Source organism: Coffea arabica, chromosome 9c (genome assembly GCF_036785885.1).
Source record: "Coffea arabica cultivar ET-39 chromosome 9c, Coffea Arabica ET-39 HiFi, whole genome shotgun sequence".
In the NCBI taxonomy this organism is placed as follows: Eukaryota; Viridiplantae; Streptophyta; class Magnoliopsida; order Gentianales; family Rubiaceae; genus Coffea; species Coffea arabica.
This window is the reverse complement of record NC_092326.1, coordinates 1,332,066-1,349,915: the sequence shown is the minus strand read 5'-3', so window position 1 is coordinate 1,349,915 and position 17,850 is coordinate 1,332,066. Positions and strand designations below refer to the sequence as shown.

Sequence of the window (17,850 nt, the reverse complement as noted above, 5' to 3'; positions counted from 1 at the left end):
TTTCCTTCATACTCCGCTACACTAAGGGTTCCCTGTTTCAGTTTGATAAATTCATCCTCCCTCTTCTCTTGGATTAAGGGCGGGAGAAACTTTTCATTAAATTCCCTTGTGAAATTACCCCAAGTCCAAGGGGTTTGAGTTCTCTCCCATTTTTCTTTTATCAAATCCCACCAAGCACGGGCTACCCCCTCAAATTGGAAAGCAGCGAAATTCACTCGCCTATCCTCAGTGTAGTCTAAAGCAGCGAATATATTGGTCATCCTTTCCAACCAATTCTCCGCCACCTCAGGATCAGGTTCGCCAAGAAACTTAGGCGGGTTAAATTTCAACAATCTCTCTAAGGCTCTATCCATTCCTCTTTCCTGACCCCCAGGTTGGTTGAACGGTCCAGGGTCCTGTCTATCAGCCAAACGCTCTAGGATATCAGTCATCCTATTAATGGCAGTAGCCACTTGATTACCCTCAATATTTTCCTGACCTTGGATCGGTGCAGTTGCCGATCCCTGGTCACCCCCTTGAGGTTGGGCCTGACTAGTCCCTCGCCCACGACCTCGACCACGGTCTCGACCACGACCTCGATTACGGTCTCGACCACGACCTCGACAACCTCTTAGTCCTTCCATGACCTAGGCGTGCCTAGTGCAAGAAATAAATAAATTATGCGATGCAAAATAGAAAGCAAGAACCAATCAAGAAAACATTGGAATTAACAATAATTTACATTAATTAGCATATCCAGTTCATACAATTAGCAAGTCAGGGGGTAATCACAAAAATATAGCACACAGGTGCCATAAGAGTACTTTTAGTCACAGAAGACTAAAGTAAAGCTAGTGCCTCAGAAGTAGGCCACACAGTCATGTAAAATACAATGGCCTCAGCACTTAGCATCACCCCTGCTAATACTAGTCAAAAAGTCAAAAGAGGTCGATCAATCTAGACCTAATCCGCAGCAGGACTATCAGGAGGAACCTCCTCCTCAGGATCCTCCTCCGGATCCTCCTCAGAATCCTGGGCTACCCCCATAGCTTCATCAACTAGCCTAGTGGCATCAGCTACAATATCGGAAGCCCGACTACGGACCTCCTCTCTCAGCCTAGTAAGCTGAGCCCTAGTGCTCCGGAGCTCCTCGTTAACCACACTAGATGTGGCAACCTCGTCCTCAATTACCTCCTCAAGCTCGGCGACCCTCTTGCCCTGAACGCTCACCATCTGTCGAAGCTCATCGACCTCAGCCTGTAAGTCTAAGTTGCCAGTCACCAACTGACGACGCTCGTCGTCCAAAGCCAGTACAACATGGTTTGGGTAAGCAAAGGTCACCCTACAAGCACATCGGGGATATCGGTCAGATGGGGAGTAGCGTACTCGAGCTTCCCCAACCAAAGCTCGATAAAAGATAGGCCTAGGAGGCGCTATATGACCATTAGCATGGCCATTCCCGTTAGCTGCCGGAACTCCATTTCCGTTGTCCATCCCTGCAACATAATAGCACCTTTTGGGTTAGAAATTTAAATCTCTATTTAGTTCCAATATCCTGCAATGCATGCCTAACCTAATCATTGGTTCATCCCAATTGTCACTTGAGGTAGGACTAACTTAGTTGCTAGCTCGCCTCAAGTATCACTTAGGGTATGACTAAGTCATCCCATATCGAGTCTTAAGGTAGAGTATCTAATATGTTTCCCATATAGATCTCTAACCTAGCGCTCTGATACCAACTGTGACGCCCCCACTTCTCCCTAAGGCGAACCAAAGGGTATCCGCGGGACGCCTGTCTAGCTCTCGCCAGGACTCAAGCAATTCCATTCAACTTATATCCGGACCACACAATATAAATCGATAACTTAGATACAATAATTGCGGAAGTGTTCAAACTTAATAACAGTTATCCATTCTTCAAACCACCCGTCAGCATACATAATACATTTCGTCCAAAGTCAAAGGCATAAACAAAAGTAATAGCAACCCTAAAACAAAAGCACATCAAGAGGGCTGCTCCATTTTACCTCTGAACTCAACCTGTTAAGGAAAACAAATCTACAGGGTGAGCAAAACGCTCGTGAGGTCAAGAACACACATGCAAACACATAGTTCAGATAACAATCCTAAATAACAATTCAAGTATTAGCTTGCAAGTAATTAATAACACTAATAAACTGTAACCAGAAACAATTCAAGGATATAGAACCTCTCAAGAGCAAAGTTGCACATTTGCCGATACCATTTATATATCTTTCCGTGATGACTCTCCGTCAACCGGATTGATATTTTCATATCCGTAGTTCACCACTTACTTCCCATCCGTCCACCATACACCACTTCGGGCCCGCACGACATTTATAAGGCGATACTTTACGAGTATGCCAAGCGAGATCTCTCAATAGATCAAGCTTATCATTTGAATCTCATGGTTCACCGAGGTTCCCGACCAAGCCCATGCCGGCTCGAGTTCCAAGGTCGGCCTATGAGTTTGGGCGTCCCCCATGTGTCATGTAAATGTCGAGGAGATTCACTCCATCGACATATGCAATCATAGCATACCATTTCATGTATTCAAGCATTTGATAGGTTTAAGCAGGCATTTCAAGTCATGTAAACCAAGCAAATCATGTTAAGCATGAGTCATTCGTTTCAAATGAGAACGAGTGCGATCAAGTACACACTCGACTCCATTTTGTCAAAATCAGTTAAGCTAAGCATGAAATCTGGTGAATCAAGCATGAATCAAGACTTTAGAGTTCAAGTAGGTATACACTTGACACTCACCAAGTTATGCAAGCTAGTAGGTTGGAGGGAGAGTTCAAACTTCCACAGTAGGGTCCTCTTGGAGGTCCTCGTGCGTGCCTGAACATCGTATATTAGATAATTACTGTAGGTCCCCAAGTGGTGAGAAAGATTGAACACGAGTAAGGTTCGAAAATAATTGAAAACTTCGTTTGACTTGCCTTTGAAGTTGAATTCTCAAAATGGTGTAAAACTTAAGTACAAAAATTGGATTATTATCCTTAAAATCATTGGTTGGAAACAAGTACGAGCGAAAAGATTGCAAAACGAACGATTGAAATCGAAGGAAGGTTGGCCACGTCACAATCCGGCCGGATTGGAGGCAGTGGCTAACCCCCTTTTTTCAATTTTGGCCACCAATCCGGCCAACAATCCGGCCAGAAACTGGCCGGATTCAAGGCGGGATTCTGGAAAATTGTTCCTTCGCGGATTTTCTTTGAAATTTCAGAATTTTTGATTTTTGGTCAAATCTTTGAAAAATCATAACTTCTTTTCTACTAATCAAAACTTGATGAATTTGGTACCGTTGGAATTGTCTTTGAAATTACTAAAAGTTCTTAGAAGACACCGTTCCATGAATCTAAGTGGAAGGTATTCAAAAATGAGCCTAAAGTTGCTGTTCTAGATTGCTAGGATTGAGCCGGGTTGGTTTTTCGCTAACTTTGGAAATTCGGCAAAAATCACTCGTTGGAAACCGGCCCTTGAAACTTATAACTCACTTAGAACTACAAGTAAAGTTTTGGATGGAACGTGCGGCTCAAGAATCGGAGTTTCGAGTACCAAGATACGGTAGCTCGAAGTTGGGGAAAATTCAAGATTGTTACAAAATTTCCAGATTTGGTTCCAACTTTGGACCTTTAGTTAAGTGCCTAAACGGACTTGGATTGACACCAAATTTTGTAGTATAATACTTCCATATGAAGGTTATCTCTCTATCAAATTTCATAGAAAAATACCCTAGGAAGGGTGGTCATTCAATCAACCAAAGTTTGGAAAAATCCTTAAGGCAATCTGTCCAAAGCTAAGGTTTTCAAAAATGAGGCAGTCGCCGTATTTTGATCATAACTCTCTCAATTTAACTCGGAATTGGAAGTCCTTGATAGTGTTAGAAAATACATTCACAGGGATACAACTTTACAGAAGAAATCGTTCCAAGTTTCAGCACGAAACTAGTTCAAAATCAAGCCTCAAGTTGCAGCATCATCAAATCATTTCGGCAGAACGGAGAAACAGGACAGCCGACTTCAGATGAATGGTGTGTCTCACACACATGAAACCAGAATGTGCACTATACACCGTTGGAAACATGGGAACGTCTAGTTTCAAATGCCACTAACGACACTTGATTTCAATGTCGGAGTACGGAGTTATGGATGAAACACGAACACTGGTCTGGTTACAATGGCAACCGTTTTCCCAGATTACTAGCTTTGGAAATAAATTCGTTTGACCCATCAAAACTCAATATTTTTCAATGAAATTTTGTACACAACTACTACAACATATATACAACATAATCAAGCCATTAAATCCTCAAATTTCTGCATTTAAGTGACCGAACAGAGCAGGGGTAAAATGGAAACTTTTTGTTTCAAGAGTTCAATAACGTTTCTGGTAACAAAGCACCTTTAATCTACTTCCTTAAGCTCTAATTCAGCAAATAAACCATCATCAAACATCATCACAGCCATCAACCCAAAGTGGGAGTTCATAGAGCCCACATTTCCAACAATACAAGCTATTAAAGTAAAGATTCCAACTCAAATGCGTAAATCAACTTCCATAAGACAAGTTGAAGGTGTTAGATTGCTACCTACTTTGATGGCTGGTTTGGACAGATTTTTCGGTCCTTTGAAGCTTGAAGAAACCGTGAAAGCTCCTCCCTTTTTCAGCCTATGTTGTTGTCCAAGTGAAAAGCTAAATGAATGTGAAGTTTGGTGAGAATCTATGGAAGTTTTGGTAGGAATTTGGTTGAGTTTTGGAAGAGAAGAAATGGTGAAGCTTCGGTTGTTCCTTTGCTGCAGTCTAGCCGTCCATTGCAGCAGAGGAAAGGAAATGAATTACGGTTCCGAAGCCTTTGCGTATAAGAGACGCTTGACGTCAAATCTTTTAATACGTCAAATCAATTATAACTAGTACCCTACACTCGCGTTTTGTGTTCGATTTCTCTTACGTTTGTTGCACTAGTACACTAAACCTCTAGGGCACTTACATTTGTATAAATATTATTCATTCCTAGTTGTCTCAAAATAATGGTCCAAAGTCTCCCAATTAAGCGCGCACGTGAAAACACGTATTTCTAATTTAGGCGCAATAAAATTGAAACCTTTGAAAAATTCTTATAACGATTGTACCACTAGTTATTACTTGTGTGTTTAAACCTAAAATTGTCTATTTTAGGACCATTGTATATGTCTTAAATTTTTAGCTTATTGCACTCCCAATTGGCTAAAGTTGAAATACGTTTTCACTTTTTCACTAATTAAGTTTTTATGAAAATATTTGTTTATTCATCTATATTTTTATTTTATTTTATTTTTTTAAAATGAGACACTTTAGAAATATAATGAACTATAAAATCATGTACTTAGATCTAATTGGCTAGAAAATATTATTCGTGGCAAAAATCCAAATAAATAATTAATTGAGCCAAAATTAGGGATTTTAAAATAATAGAAATTTCGAGTCCTCACAATTTTTCATAAATAGTATCAACAAATAACTATATAAATCAATCTTTTGAACTTTTAACTTATATTCAACATGAAATGAAGTTTAAAATATACTTTAGTCTTTTAAAAATATTTTTCCGTATTTATTAGCATAACTAAAGTAATATCTGCTACTATTATTATCTTATTGCAAACATGCACTACACAAAAAAAAATTCATTAAACTAAAAATAACAAAATCATCATTTTACCACACAAATCATGATATCATGAGTTTCAAATTATAATGTATATGTCTGTATGTGTATGTGTATGTGTCTGTGTCTATATATATATATATAGGTGGGAATAGTACCGATACAAATCCCCTCCACCCCTACTATATATAATATGTACATAGATATTGACAAATATAGTTATGTATTAATTAATTTATTTAATTTATAGGTGGGGATAGTACTGAGACAAATTCCTGCAACCCCTAGTCCCACTCCGCATTTCTCTCCGCCACATTTCTATCCCTACGGGGCGGGCATCCTTACCGATCGTGACCCCTCTCCATCTCTTAATTCCCGTGCCATTAGAAGGGCCAATTTAGAATGAAAGTGAATAAAGTTGGCGTCTATGCTGCCCTATGGTTAGGTGACCTATAGCATTGAATGGTTTCATTTCTAGCTTTGAATAATGAAACCATGAAAATGAAGTCTCAAGGACGAATTGTGGTGCCTCAGTCAATCACCTCGATGATAGATCACGCAACGGAGTGATACTTGGTATATGATTGTCTAATTAACAAATCTTTGCAACAACATGGATGATTGAGATATAGTCAAGTAACAAGGTTTAAAACTTTAAGAATTGTTTCATTCAGGACGCACGATAGGAGATGCACCTACTTTCCAATTATTTGTACAAAATTTTATAATTTAAAAAATAAATAATAATAACTGAAATTTATAGCGAGTCCACCCTTTCTATTTTATATGCTTATTCTGTGCTAAACTTATAAGGACATAATAGAAAAACCCAAAATTTGAATTTAATACCATATCAGCACATAGTTTTCCTTTTGATTTTTCTATGTTGCCACGTAAGATTGATATTTATTTGATAAATGTTAGAGTTAATGAAACTAATTTGACAAACTGTTGATAGAAGTGGACATGGCATTGACTCTATAATTCTTCTATTGATTAAGGTTTCTTATCCCATGCACTTGGAAGTTGACGTTTTACCTTTTAAGGGGAAAAAAAGGGAATAGTGAGAGGTCCGCTTAGAATTGGGGCATCAGCCTAACACTTTTGCCTTTTAAAACATTCCCAATCTGTTTCATCTGGCTAAATTTCCACAATGTTGATGGGGTAAGATTCGAAGGAGTGAAGCTATGTCAGTGAATAGAATATGAAATAAACGAAAATCAAACTTATGAAATAGCAATATATTCAAAGATTTATAGTTGTGTAAAATAGCAAAGATTTTTTTTTTTTTGGTTTTTTTTGGTTCCCCTTATCAAGATTTGGCATAAAAAAGACTTCTAATACGTCGTTGATAGCATATACAATTACTCATCATTCTCTTTCATATTTAAAAAATAGATTAATTTTCAATACATTAATAATGTATACAGTATTCGACTTGTATGCATACTATTTGTTTCAAATTTTAAATTTTAAATTTAAATTAATATTAGTTGTCATGCATTCGAATCTAATAGCATATATAGTGTCAGTATATACAGGATTAATTCTTAAACAATTATACAATTTGTGGTGAATGAAAGTTGGGGGAGGCGATGAAGAGGGGACACCATGTCAACAGTGTATATAAGTTTCAAAGAGAAAAATCATAAAGGTACTAAGAGCCTAAAAGTCTTCGATTTGGGTCCTGATTGCGTCAATGAATGATTTCCCATCTAGTTCACGGGAAAAAAAGGCTTTTGAATAGTCAATCATACTAATTCTTTTGAAAATTGCTGGATTTTCAGGGGTGATAAGACTTGGCGTTGGACCCATACCACCATCCAATTTTGGGGCGAGAAACGTCGCAATGGAAAGCCTTTCATTGTGCAAATTCACAGTTGCCCGATGCTCAACACTCTTGTAAATCCCATTTGTCACAATCTGCATCAGTTAAAAAAATCACATTATTCCCAACTGTGTACTGTGTAGCATACATTCTCATAAAAGTTCAATTAGGCTCAATAATAGGATATAGTTGACAGGGCAATCTTGTGAGTCCACCTATAACTACTGTTATGCCCCAAAAACATTGGAGATAGAATTCAGAAGCCATACCCTGATATATCCAGGACATGATTTGTAAGTAACTTGTGTAATTAGCATTGAAATCAAGACAAAAAGTAAATTCCTTTCTGAAAATCATAACAAACTTGTTGGGAAAAAGAGCAAGCACTTTTTTCAAAACGATGAAAGGAAAGTAGTTTGAATTTTATCACTCGTACATCACAGGTAAGCAATAATTTGGAGGGTGGGGTGTAAGGGCATGTACAATACTAATTTTTAAGTTATTACGCCCAAGTTTTACATTCTTGGGAAATATTACTCGAATAATGAAGTAATTAATCAATTAAATTGGTTACTAATATGAATAAAACTGCTTTTTCAATATAAAGACCTTTTCATTCATATATTTTATGTTTTTTTTTTGGGTTAAATACCAAAAATCCCCCTGTGGTTTGCCTAATGTTCACTTTAACTCCCTATGATTTGAAAACCTACAATTTGACTCCCTGTCGTTTCAACTAAAGTGTATTTAATGGAATTTCTGTTAGATTTTCACTTTAGGTGAAAAGATAGGGAGTTAAATTGTATGTTTTCAAACCATAGGGAGGTAAAGTGTACATTTGACAAACCACAGGGTGGTTTTTCGTACTTAACCCAAAACCCTTATAGAGGGGCAATTTTGACATTTTACTTTCAGACGTTAGTTTAGATGTTTTCCGTCAGACTTTTACTTTAGTTGAAACGACGGGGAGTCAAATTGTAGGTTTCCAAACTATAGGGAGGTAAAGTGAACATTAGTCAAACCACAGGGGGGTTTTTGGTATTTAACCCTTTTTTTTTTTACTTTATAAAGATACGTGTTCTATTAAAGTACTCAATATTCTACCAATAAACAACATTCGTTAACTCTGACAAAGCAGCCAAAGTTAGAAGTTCAGGCACAAATTTGTCAAAAGTTAAATTTTGGCATGAAAGCTACACTTTGACCTGGCCTCATTTTCTAGGCGGTGCAAGTTGATAATTAGTCTTACACATCAACCTAGTGTAGGCATACTAATCATAATCGGAAAGATTATCTCTTGAATACTATTGAAATATGGGGAGGACATTCTAATTTCCATATATGTTCATAATTGTAGAAACCAATTTGAAAATATCTCATAAGGGAGGCCAAAAAATAGATAGATGTTGTAATTATATAAACAGAAAAGCAATTTGAAGAGATTGCTCATATTCACATTGTATCTTGGGAGAAAGGATTTTGAGCATGATTACCTCTAAAATGTCTCCAACATTGACTGTGAATGCATTAGGAAGTGGTACAACAGGAACCCAAGCTCCAGCCTTTTTGATTTGGAGGCCTTCCACTTCATTGACTTGCAGTAATATGGTAAGCCCAGTAGCATCAGAGTGGGGGCAAAGGCCGATCACTAGCTCAGGTTGGGGACACGGTGGATAATTGTTCATCCTCATTGATTGCAGCCCTTATTGAAAAAGCATTGTCATATCTTCAAGCTTCATTCCTAATGCTTTTGTCATTTGCTGAAGGACCTTGATGGCAAGGATTTTCAATTCCCTTGAGTACTGGTCTAGAGTTTCTCTACAATGTTAAAAAAAATGTAAATAAAAAGTAAAGAATATCCAACATATAATAACAATGCACAATGCTTTAGATGTTAACTAATTTTTGATGCAAGCAAGGATGGATGTTTTATCATCATCTGGCGGTGACATGGCTTATTAATTTTCCTCATAAAGACAATTAAGAAGGTAAGATTTAAGAAAGGGATAATTTCATAAACCTTCCCTAAGATTTTTAACAATTTTATTGAGCTCCCTTAAGGTTTCAAAAATTACACCTACCTCCCCTAATTTGACATTTTTGGTAACCAAACCTTAGACTTGGTCAAAATTTTTAATGAATATCCTAAAATACCCTCAGCTTATAACATTTGAATTACTTTCCAGAACAATCATAATATATTTAACACAAATATACAAAAAGAGTGTGAAAGTTTTAACACCATATTTATTATTTGATAAGCAAAGATGACAATAGTTCTATCACTATGATAAACAACTTTTAATGGTGATTTACCAGGGTATGTATTTTTTAATTTGAAAAAGAAAATACCATCATAATTCTTTTAGAGTTTGTAGAATTTTGGATCGACAGAACTATCATAGCTTGGTAGCAATTTTGGGTTAAAAAATAAGAAGAAAAGGCCTATCATGTGGAGACTTTAAGACAGATAATGATCAAAATATTCAATCCTTAGGACACTTAGTGGCTGATAAGCTGTCTTTTTTTTTCTTTCTTTGAAGGAGTGGCTGATAAGCTGTCTTACACATGGAATTTTATTGAAGGGGTAACATTCGATGTTTCATGTTGTACGTCGGCCCCTAAGACAGTACGACTTCCAAATAAATGCATCTACATAATAAAAAATATATATATTATGTACACTCAGATATTCTCCGCTACAATTTTTCATATAACAGCATTTGGCTTTATTATTGCCTCCTCGGTTTCAATTATATGTAAAAGCTTTTTTCTGTTAACCAATTATATGTTTAGTTCTGGCGGGCTACCTACCAGCATTATCAAAAAAAATTTTTCTGAATAAAGCATTTTAGTCATCAATGGAATACTTTTTATAAACAAATTGTGACCTAGAATAAAGAATAATTGAGTGGTTATCGTCTTTTTTACCCCTCAACAACTGAATGAGACATATATTATTATTTTTTTCGACAAAACAAAATTCACAAACAGTGATTAAGATGCTGCATAACCATTATCTACATCTTTCTTTATTTACTGTTCTTTAAGATTTAAGACAAAGTACTTAATTAGCTCATCAAGTCCTTTATTACTTTGCTTATTAGAAGGGAATTATATAGTTCAAGTCCTTTATTTCAGTGATGAAGATTTATTGCGTACTTCCGTCTACCAATTAATCCCTGATTTCCATAAAATAAAATCAATGCAGTATTTGTAATCTATCGATTTCCCCTCTCCTAATTTTCCCAAATCTCTAATTACGACCCTTAATTCATAAACTTCCATGCAATGTTGGTATTACAAAGATATCGACATTGCCACTGTAGAAATAAAGGAGTAGAGGAGATAAGGAATAAATTAGCAAGCGGTAGTATATAAAGAACCAAATTAACCACCACTGCTATAATAAAGGACCAAAATGTTCATATTTCCATCAATTAAAATACATGAAAGAATCAAACCGCCACACTTAAATAATGTCTCTTATTGTAAATCCAGTTTATAAATCATAAAAATCATCATTATATCTCTTTACAATTTCGATTCTAGACTTTCAGTTTCTTTATATATATCAAGATGTTGACAATTTATGTAAAAGGAAAAAGAAAGATTACAGGTACGGTGATTTGCAAAGTTACATACTGCTACTAACCACTTATTTTCTTAACCTATTACTAGTCTATGATCATCTTATCCCTAGCTTTTAAGTATTTTCACCCACAAAATTTTAAAATTTTAGACAAGTGTAGAGAATTTTAGACGCTTATGACTTTCAAAAGTTATACCGCGTGTGATGTTACTATAGTCCTGTTTGACAACATTCATCATTTAAACTTAATTTATTTAGATCTTAATATATTCAGATACATTTGATAACCAAAAATTGAATATCTGAATTAATTAAATGTCATTAAATTTTTTAAGCAAAACTTGCTATAAAAAATAAGTGATAAACTTTTCACTTATCACCGAATGTGATATATACTCAAATGTATTTGATTTAATACTTAATAATTCAATAACTTAATGGATTCAGATTTCAGATTTCAGTTTTCAAACTTTAATTTTATCAAATGCATCCTAAATACAATGATATGAATGTGTGTGCAAATTTTCTTGTACCTGAATGGAAGAGGAAGGTTGGGAAGTAAATGAGGTTTTCTCAAGTGAGTTGGCAGAGTGACCATGAAAATCATGTCAGCCCAGTCAAGTTTTTGTTCCTCAGATACAACAAAGACCTGTCCATATCCTTCTACATCGCCCGGTTCCCGGGCAAATCTCTTCTTCTCTTCAATCGTCAAATTGAAAAACTTTTGCATCTCTAGTTTCAGTTTGTCCACTAATGAAGAGCTCACTCCATGATTAATCAGCTGGTGACAAATTGTACAGTCACTAATTATTTGGTGCTGACTATTATAACACTTCTCCATTTTAACAGCAGGCATGTATATCAATTTAAATTAGATGATTGTCCTTGTATAACAATTCAAAGAAGATCCTAGGAAAAGCAGGAAAGAAAAGGAGATCACTCCTATTACATTCTAGTCAAATGAGTTCATATATTAGGGTAGGCATGCTTGCTTTTGACATAAAATTTCTGGATAATTACAAGAAAAGAAACATTTCAATATGAAAAAAAAAACTTGTGGCAAGATATATCATTTACCTACAGTCCTGAAAAGTCATAGTTATTAACATAATAAATATTTCAGAATTATTTTATTCCCTTGAAAGTAAGTTAAAGTTGTGGTAAAAACCAAATTGAAATGACTAGTAGATTTTGAGCAAATACTATTACAATCAGACTCCATTATTAGGTCAACAACAGTACCTAATATATGCATATACAAATACGAAATGACAAACCTGGAAGAAGCCCCATTCTTTGCAGGCAAAATGCAACTTTTCAAGCTCTGGATTCACTGATTCATCAGAAAGCAACCTTTGCATGTCAATTACTGGGATTTCCTCTGTGGAGACCCCATGAAGTTTGGTTGGATCAGGTCGTATGTATCGGGTATCGGGGTGGAACTGATGCAAATTTCTCCTTAGCCAACTCCTGAACATAGGGTACTTTTAGAGAGCTTCCCAAATTTATCATACCAGATTCCATGTTTGTGGTTTGTGTAAATCTCTCTCTCTATATATATATATATACACACGTAGCCCCAAGTTGCAATTGATATCAATTCGTGATCAAGGCACACTTTATATGTGTCATATGTGTAAAAGTTATTTTACTAAAATTTGGTTTTACATTTTGAAATTTTTAGAGATAATGTAAAAGATGACACAAAATTTTAGTACCACAGATTCAAATCACACTTTATATACTTAGATATTCGAAAGATGTTTCCTTAGTGACATGTTATAGTTCTTGGACAAACATACTTACTTTTGTTAAGGTTAATAAAAGACTAAAGGAATTTTGGAAATTTTCCTTAATATTATGTTCATAACGTTTAATTGTTTATTCTAATTTTTGGTAAATTAGCCAACCTCAAACCTGATCATATGCTACTTTGGGAAGATTAATTAAAATATGAAATTTAGATTTCACAATTATTGGCACTCTTTCCTATTTTTGATATGTCACATTTGGAATATTCTACTTTTAGAAACTAAACTTAACTAATAAAACAATATTTTTAGATTTAACCCAAACAAAAAGCATTAATGATATTTTGATCAATGAAATAAATTAAAATATGAGAAAAACAAATGGGGAGCTGAAGGCTCATTGAGAGGTTTAGGTTGAAAAATGTACGTCTCCACATAAATATATATACATATATATATATATATATATATATATATATATATATAAATGTAAATTTTCTGATTTGTTTTATGACAAGGTCAGTATTTTTGTCATGGCTAACTCCTTTCATGAATTATGCAAAACACAATCCACATACATACATGCATACATACATACATATATACCAACATATCCTTATACTATATAAGAATGAGTTTGGGTCAAAGAATGGCTTTGAAATCAACCGTAAGAGTAGGGGCATTTTAGGATTGTAAGGTTGTTTTGAGTGTAGTTATAATGCTGGGCACTACTTAAGATAGCATGTGTATTTTTATATTTACTGAAATGTTCTTGTGATTTGTTCAAAGGTTTGGGTATTTTGGGAATGCGTGATTATGTGGTTATCTTTTCTACAATGGGTATAACCCATGATAGCTTCTTTATTGGTGTAATTACTTAAATATCCTTATAGAGGCATTGATTGGCTTGTATTAATTAAATTATAAATAGTATCAATTATTACCATTGCTTTACTATTATAACTTGAAGACATTCAAATGCCATTTTCATGTCAATTAAAGTGTTTATTAAGGAATTTATAACTAAGCATCAATTTCATCTTCATTTCTTCAAATGTGCTCTCCTTCACATTCTTCCGTTATGTCCCTTTCATCTTCCAGTAAATGCTTATTTGTACTGCCATTGTACTCTAGATTTCAATATGGTTTTATGCTGAAACTATTCTTGGTGGTTTAGCTTGAGGTCAGCTTTTATTATTTTTTTTATGGTATGATTTGCTTGTAAAATCATAGTTTCTATTGTGAGCTAAATGCTTCTATTCTGAAATTAGATACTCTGTTAGCGTAATTTAGTGTTAATATTATTGCTTCCCACAAATTTGGTTGCTGTGTACAATTTAAACGGTGTGATTTTGTTGGAATAGGTTTGGAGCAATTATGAGAAAAAAGTTTTTGCAGGGAGTATTTGGAACAAGGTAATCCAAAAAACTACTGCAATTGATGCATTATGGTGTGGTTTATACTGTAATTGATTTTTCTACTACAATTGAATTTTTTGAATGGTGTCATTTCTTATCTAATTGTTTGCTTTGGTAATAAGGTGATTCTTATGCAATTGATTTTGGTGATAGTTAGATTCCGAGTTATTTTGAATTGGTAGTTAATACTTTGTCCTATTGATTTGAGTTTGTGTCAAAATTTATTCTTTCATGTATTCTTTTGTATATTTGCTTAAGCTATTCATCAAAGTACTTGACTTGAATGTGGATGATTAGAAGGTTGAAACCAATAAAGAATAAATACCAATAAGAATAGAAATCCCAAGTAAATCTACCTCTAATAATCAAAAAAGTAGTTGGCTAAAGTCCTCTCCCTCTTAGTTGCAATTTTCACACTGATGATCAAATTCTGAACGTTGTGATCATGTTGTCCCGTAGACCATTAAGTACATTTGGAATGCTCCTAACTTTTGGGAACTTGGTGGAGCTCCTATTATTTTAGATTGTCTGTTTAGACTGTTAAATCATTGCCATGCACACAATTTTCTCATGATTATTTTCCTGTTCAGTTCTTTTTTTTAGTTTCCTGTTTGGAGATGAAAGTTCCTATAGACATTTAAACAACAATATAATTTATTCTTCTGCCTTTATGACTTCATAAGTGCATTTTTTATGTAACATTTGTCCAGGAAAAGAGTTTCCTGAAGATGATAAAATACGAAGACTCATGCTTTATGTTGGTGCTAAACACGTTTTACATAAGGTTTCAAATTCTAGCTTCTTTAGTGCTGAACAATGAATTCCAAACTTTCTTTGCCGTATTTGATGATTATTTCTTTTTAAAGTGTACTATTATTTGTTTGTTGGTAGTAATAGCTTGCAAACCTTGATTTTCACTGGTATGATTTGATTCTATTCTTAGTATCATTTTTTTGTGTACAAGAATCAGGTAGCACTATCCAATGTCATCTATTGTTAAGCACAAGCACTTCTATGTATTATTTCTTCCTGTTAAAATACATTTTTTTTCCCGTCTGGATAGTCTTATGCTTCTCATTTCTAAGCTGGGGATATTCCTCTTCTGTTTGCTCAGAGTCTGCAGGAAGTTGCAATAGTCAAGTTTCATTGTTCATTGTCTGATTCATAATAGCAAAAGTGAAGGTTTTGCTCTAAGAGAAGGCAAATAATGATTTGGACAAATTAAAACTGAGATTTTAATCTAAAAATATATCTAGCAATTTTGCAGTTCTCAACCTATCTACAAGATAACAAACACAATGCAAGGAAAACTACTACTACTACAACAGACAATTACCATGTTCGATAGAAGTTAAATGCAACAGCCTACTACTTTACTTTCATGTAAATATGAGTACCCGTTAGGGAATGAAATTTATATATTCCGTTTTTACTCAATCTTCCATTCTTACGAAGTTTAATATATAGTTATCCTTAATCTTTTCATGATTATCTTTCTATTATTAAAAATTAGTTTTCCATGCTGTTACATCAAATAAAAAATTAAAAACGATTTTATACCATATGCACCAAACTCCCGCACATCGTGGGCTATCTTCCTCTAGTATATATGTATAGAAAAGATTAATTCATATATAAATACACACAAATTTTCTGATTTGTTTTACGACAAGGCTAGTGATTTTGTTATGGCTAACTCCTTTCATGAATCATGCGCAACACAATCCACCATGGCTGATGATTTGATTTTGTTTATCGAGTTTTCTTTCAACTGAAAAAGAGCTTATCGTTCATTTTCAATGTCAGTGACACTTGAATAATAAGCTTGTTTAGTACAACTAAATGGAATTTCTTTGGTATTGGTCATCTGAAAAAGTAATCTCAGAGTAAGCACCAGCTACGGTTATAAATATTTCTATAAAATTGTTGATAAAATGTCGGCGACTTAAAGTCTTCAAGGAACGTCTCTGGAGTGATGTATTCAAATTGGATTAGTCCATCTCCAAAAATTGATGACTTACAAAATAGGATCCATATACTTTGCTACGCAGATGAGCTTGCGATTGTTAGTTATTAAAGTAGACAACATCAGCCTAAAGAGAGCACATCAGTGCCCAGCCTGTCACAAAATATCAGTGTCAATTGTACTACAAAATGTAACCTTAAAGTCTTCATGGAACGTCTCTGGAGTGATGTATTCCTTTATCAATTTGTATCAAAATTGGATTAGTCCATCTCCAAAAATTGATGACTTACAAAATAGGATCCACATACTTTGCTACGCAGATGAGCTTGCGATTGTTCATTATTAAAGTAGACAACATCAGCCTAAAGAGAGCACATCAGTGCCCAGCCTATCACAAAATATCAGTGTAAATTGTACTACAAAATGTAACTACTAACACAAATATTTAACCATTAAGACATTGAAAATACAAATAATAATAACGTACCTAATAATACAGCAAGTTTTATCACTTATTAAAAATTGTGTCTCAAAATCAATCTCATCTAGCGAACGTTCGTACTAAAACTATTTAAACCATCAATTGCAATTGCTCTATCAATAGTAGAGAATCTTCATCCAATTTGAGACTTTTCCCAAACTACGTATATACAATTAATATGTCGTTTGGAATTTTGCACTTCAACTATAAATGGATTGGTTTTAGGATACAATTTTAAATTTAACATTATTACCCATGGAGTTGTTTTGCTTCTTAAATGACTCGTATACATCAGAGGTGTTAGGTTCATGATTAAAAAGATTACGTCCCACATTTGGTCCGAGAGATGGAGAAAGAGTGGTTAATATGTAAAAAACGACCCAAGACCTAATGGCTTAAGCTTTTGGATCAAAGTTGGGTCCCTAACTTTCATATTGGACCCTTTGGTAGACTCTCTTGATATATTTCCCTCTATCAAGAATTGGTTTCATACCAAAGCAAAAGGTTTGTAAGTCTAACCATTATTGTAAATAAGCTAGACAGATTACCTGTTGTTCAATAGTTAAGTATCCATACTTCGTATAAGACATAATGCACTTGTTTGTAACTTTCAAAAGATTTTCATTTAGGAATTTTTTGTTTTGAGGAAAAGGGGATAATTGTAAACTAATTTCCGAATGACAATAGCGAATGGATAGTTACTTAACTGGCATCAATAGTTTAAGTCACGGGATCGATCCCCTGCAATCACAAGTACAAATTCTACACACAAAGGCTACAATCTTTAGAAACATAACAATTCTTTTGCGTTTGCTAAAAGTTGTCCCTTCCCAATCTCACGCCTCATACAAAGCAATAGTATATACCAATCTCTCTCTTTGCGTACTCAATACTCATGCGAACATGTGTATGTGCATGTGTACGTGCCAGCAGGCATAAAAGGGTAAAAGAGAGAGGCTAGTGTGTTTATAAATAAATGTGTGTGTATGTGTGAATGCGCATGCGAGCAAGCATAAAAGGGTAAAATTCAATATTTTGCTCCAAAGTCCACACAAGACCAAATAATACATTTTCTCCTCACTAATTCTATTGGATCGATAACTATAGGAAACCTTCGATTGTTTTTAACGCCATGTAATCCCATAAATAGATGCCATCATG

The 17,850-nt window shown here is 34.6% G+C and overlaps 1 protein-coding gene and 1 pseudogene across 4 annotated transcripts; both read right to left on the bottom strand.

The window, feature by feature from the left end:
- Positions 1-730: 730 nt before the first annotated feature.
- On the bottom strand, positions 731-4,844 carry LOC113708728 (uncharacterized). 4 transcript variants are annotated; one of them, XM_072065141.1, is made up of 2 exons: positions 4,598-4,844; positions 731-1,475 (listed from the first exon to the last, which is right to left on the bottom strand). In XM_072065141.1, exon 2 carries the CDS (start codon positions 1,471-1,473, stop codon positions 943-945), a length of 531 nt encoding a protein of 176 aa, XP_071921242.1. In that variant the 5' UTR covers positions 1,474-1,475; positions 4,598-4,844; the 3' UTR covers positions 731-942. The 4 variants fall into 4 exon arrangements, 2 of the variants coding, with proteins under 2 accessions (XP_071921242.1, XP_071921243.1); XM_072065142.1 differs by having other exon boundaries at positions 4,602-4,844; XR_011821122.1 differs by lacking the exon at positions 731-1,475 and adding an exon at positions 1,837-2,019.
- A 2,298-nt stretch (positions 4,845-7,142) lies between these two features.
- On the bottom strand, positions 7,143-12,605 carry LOC113708459 (oxoglutarate-dependent flavonoid 7-O-demethylase 1-like; annotated as a pseudogene).
- Between the last annotated feature and the right edge of the window lie 5,245 nt (positions 12,606-17,850).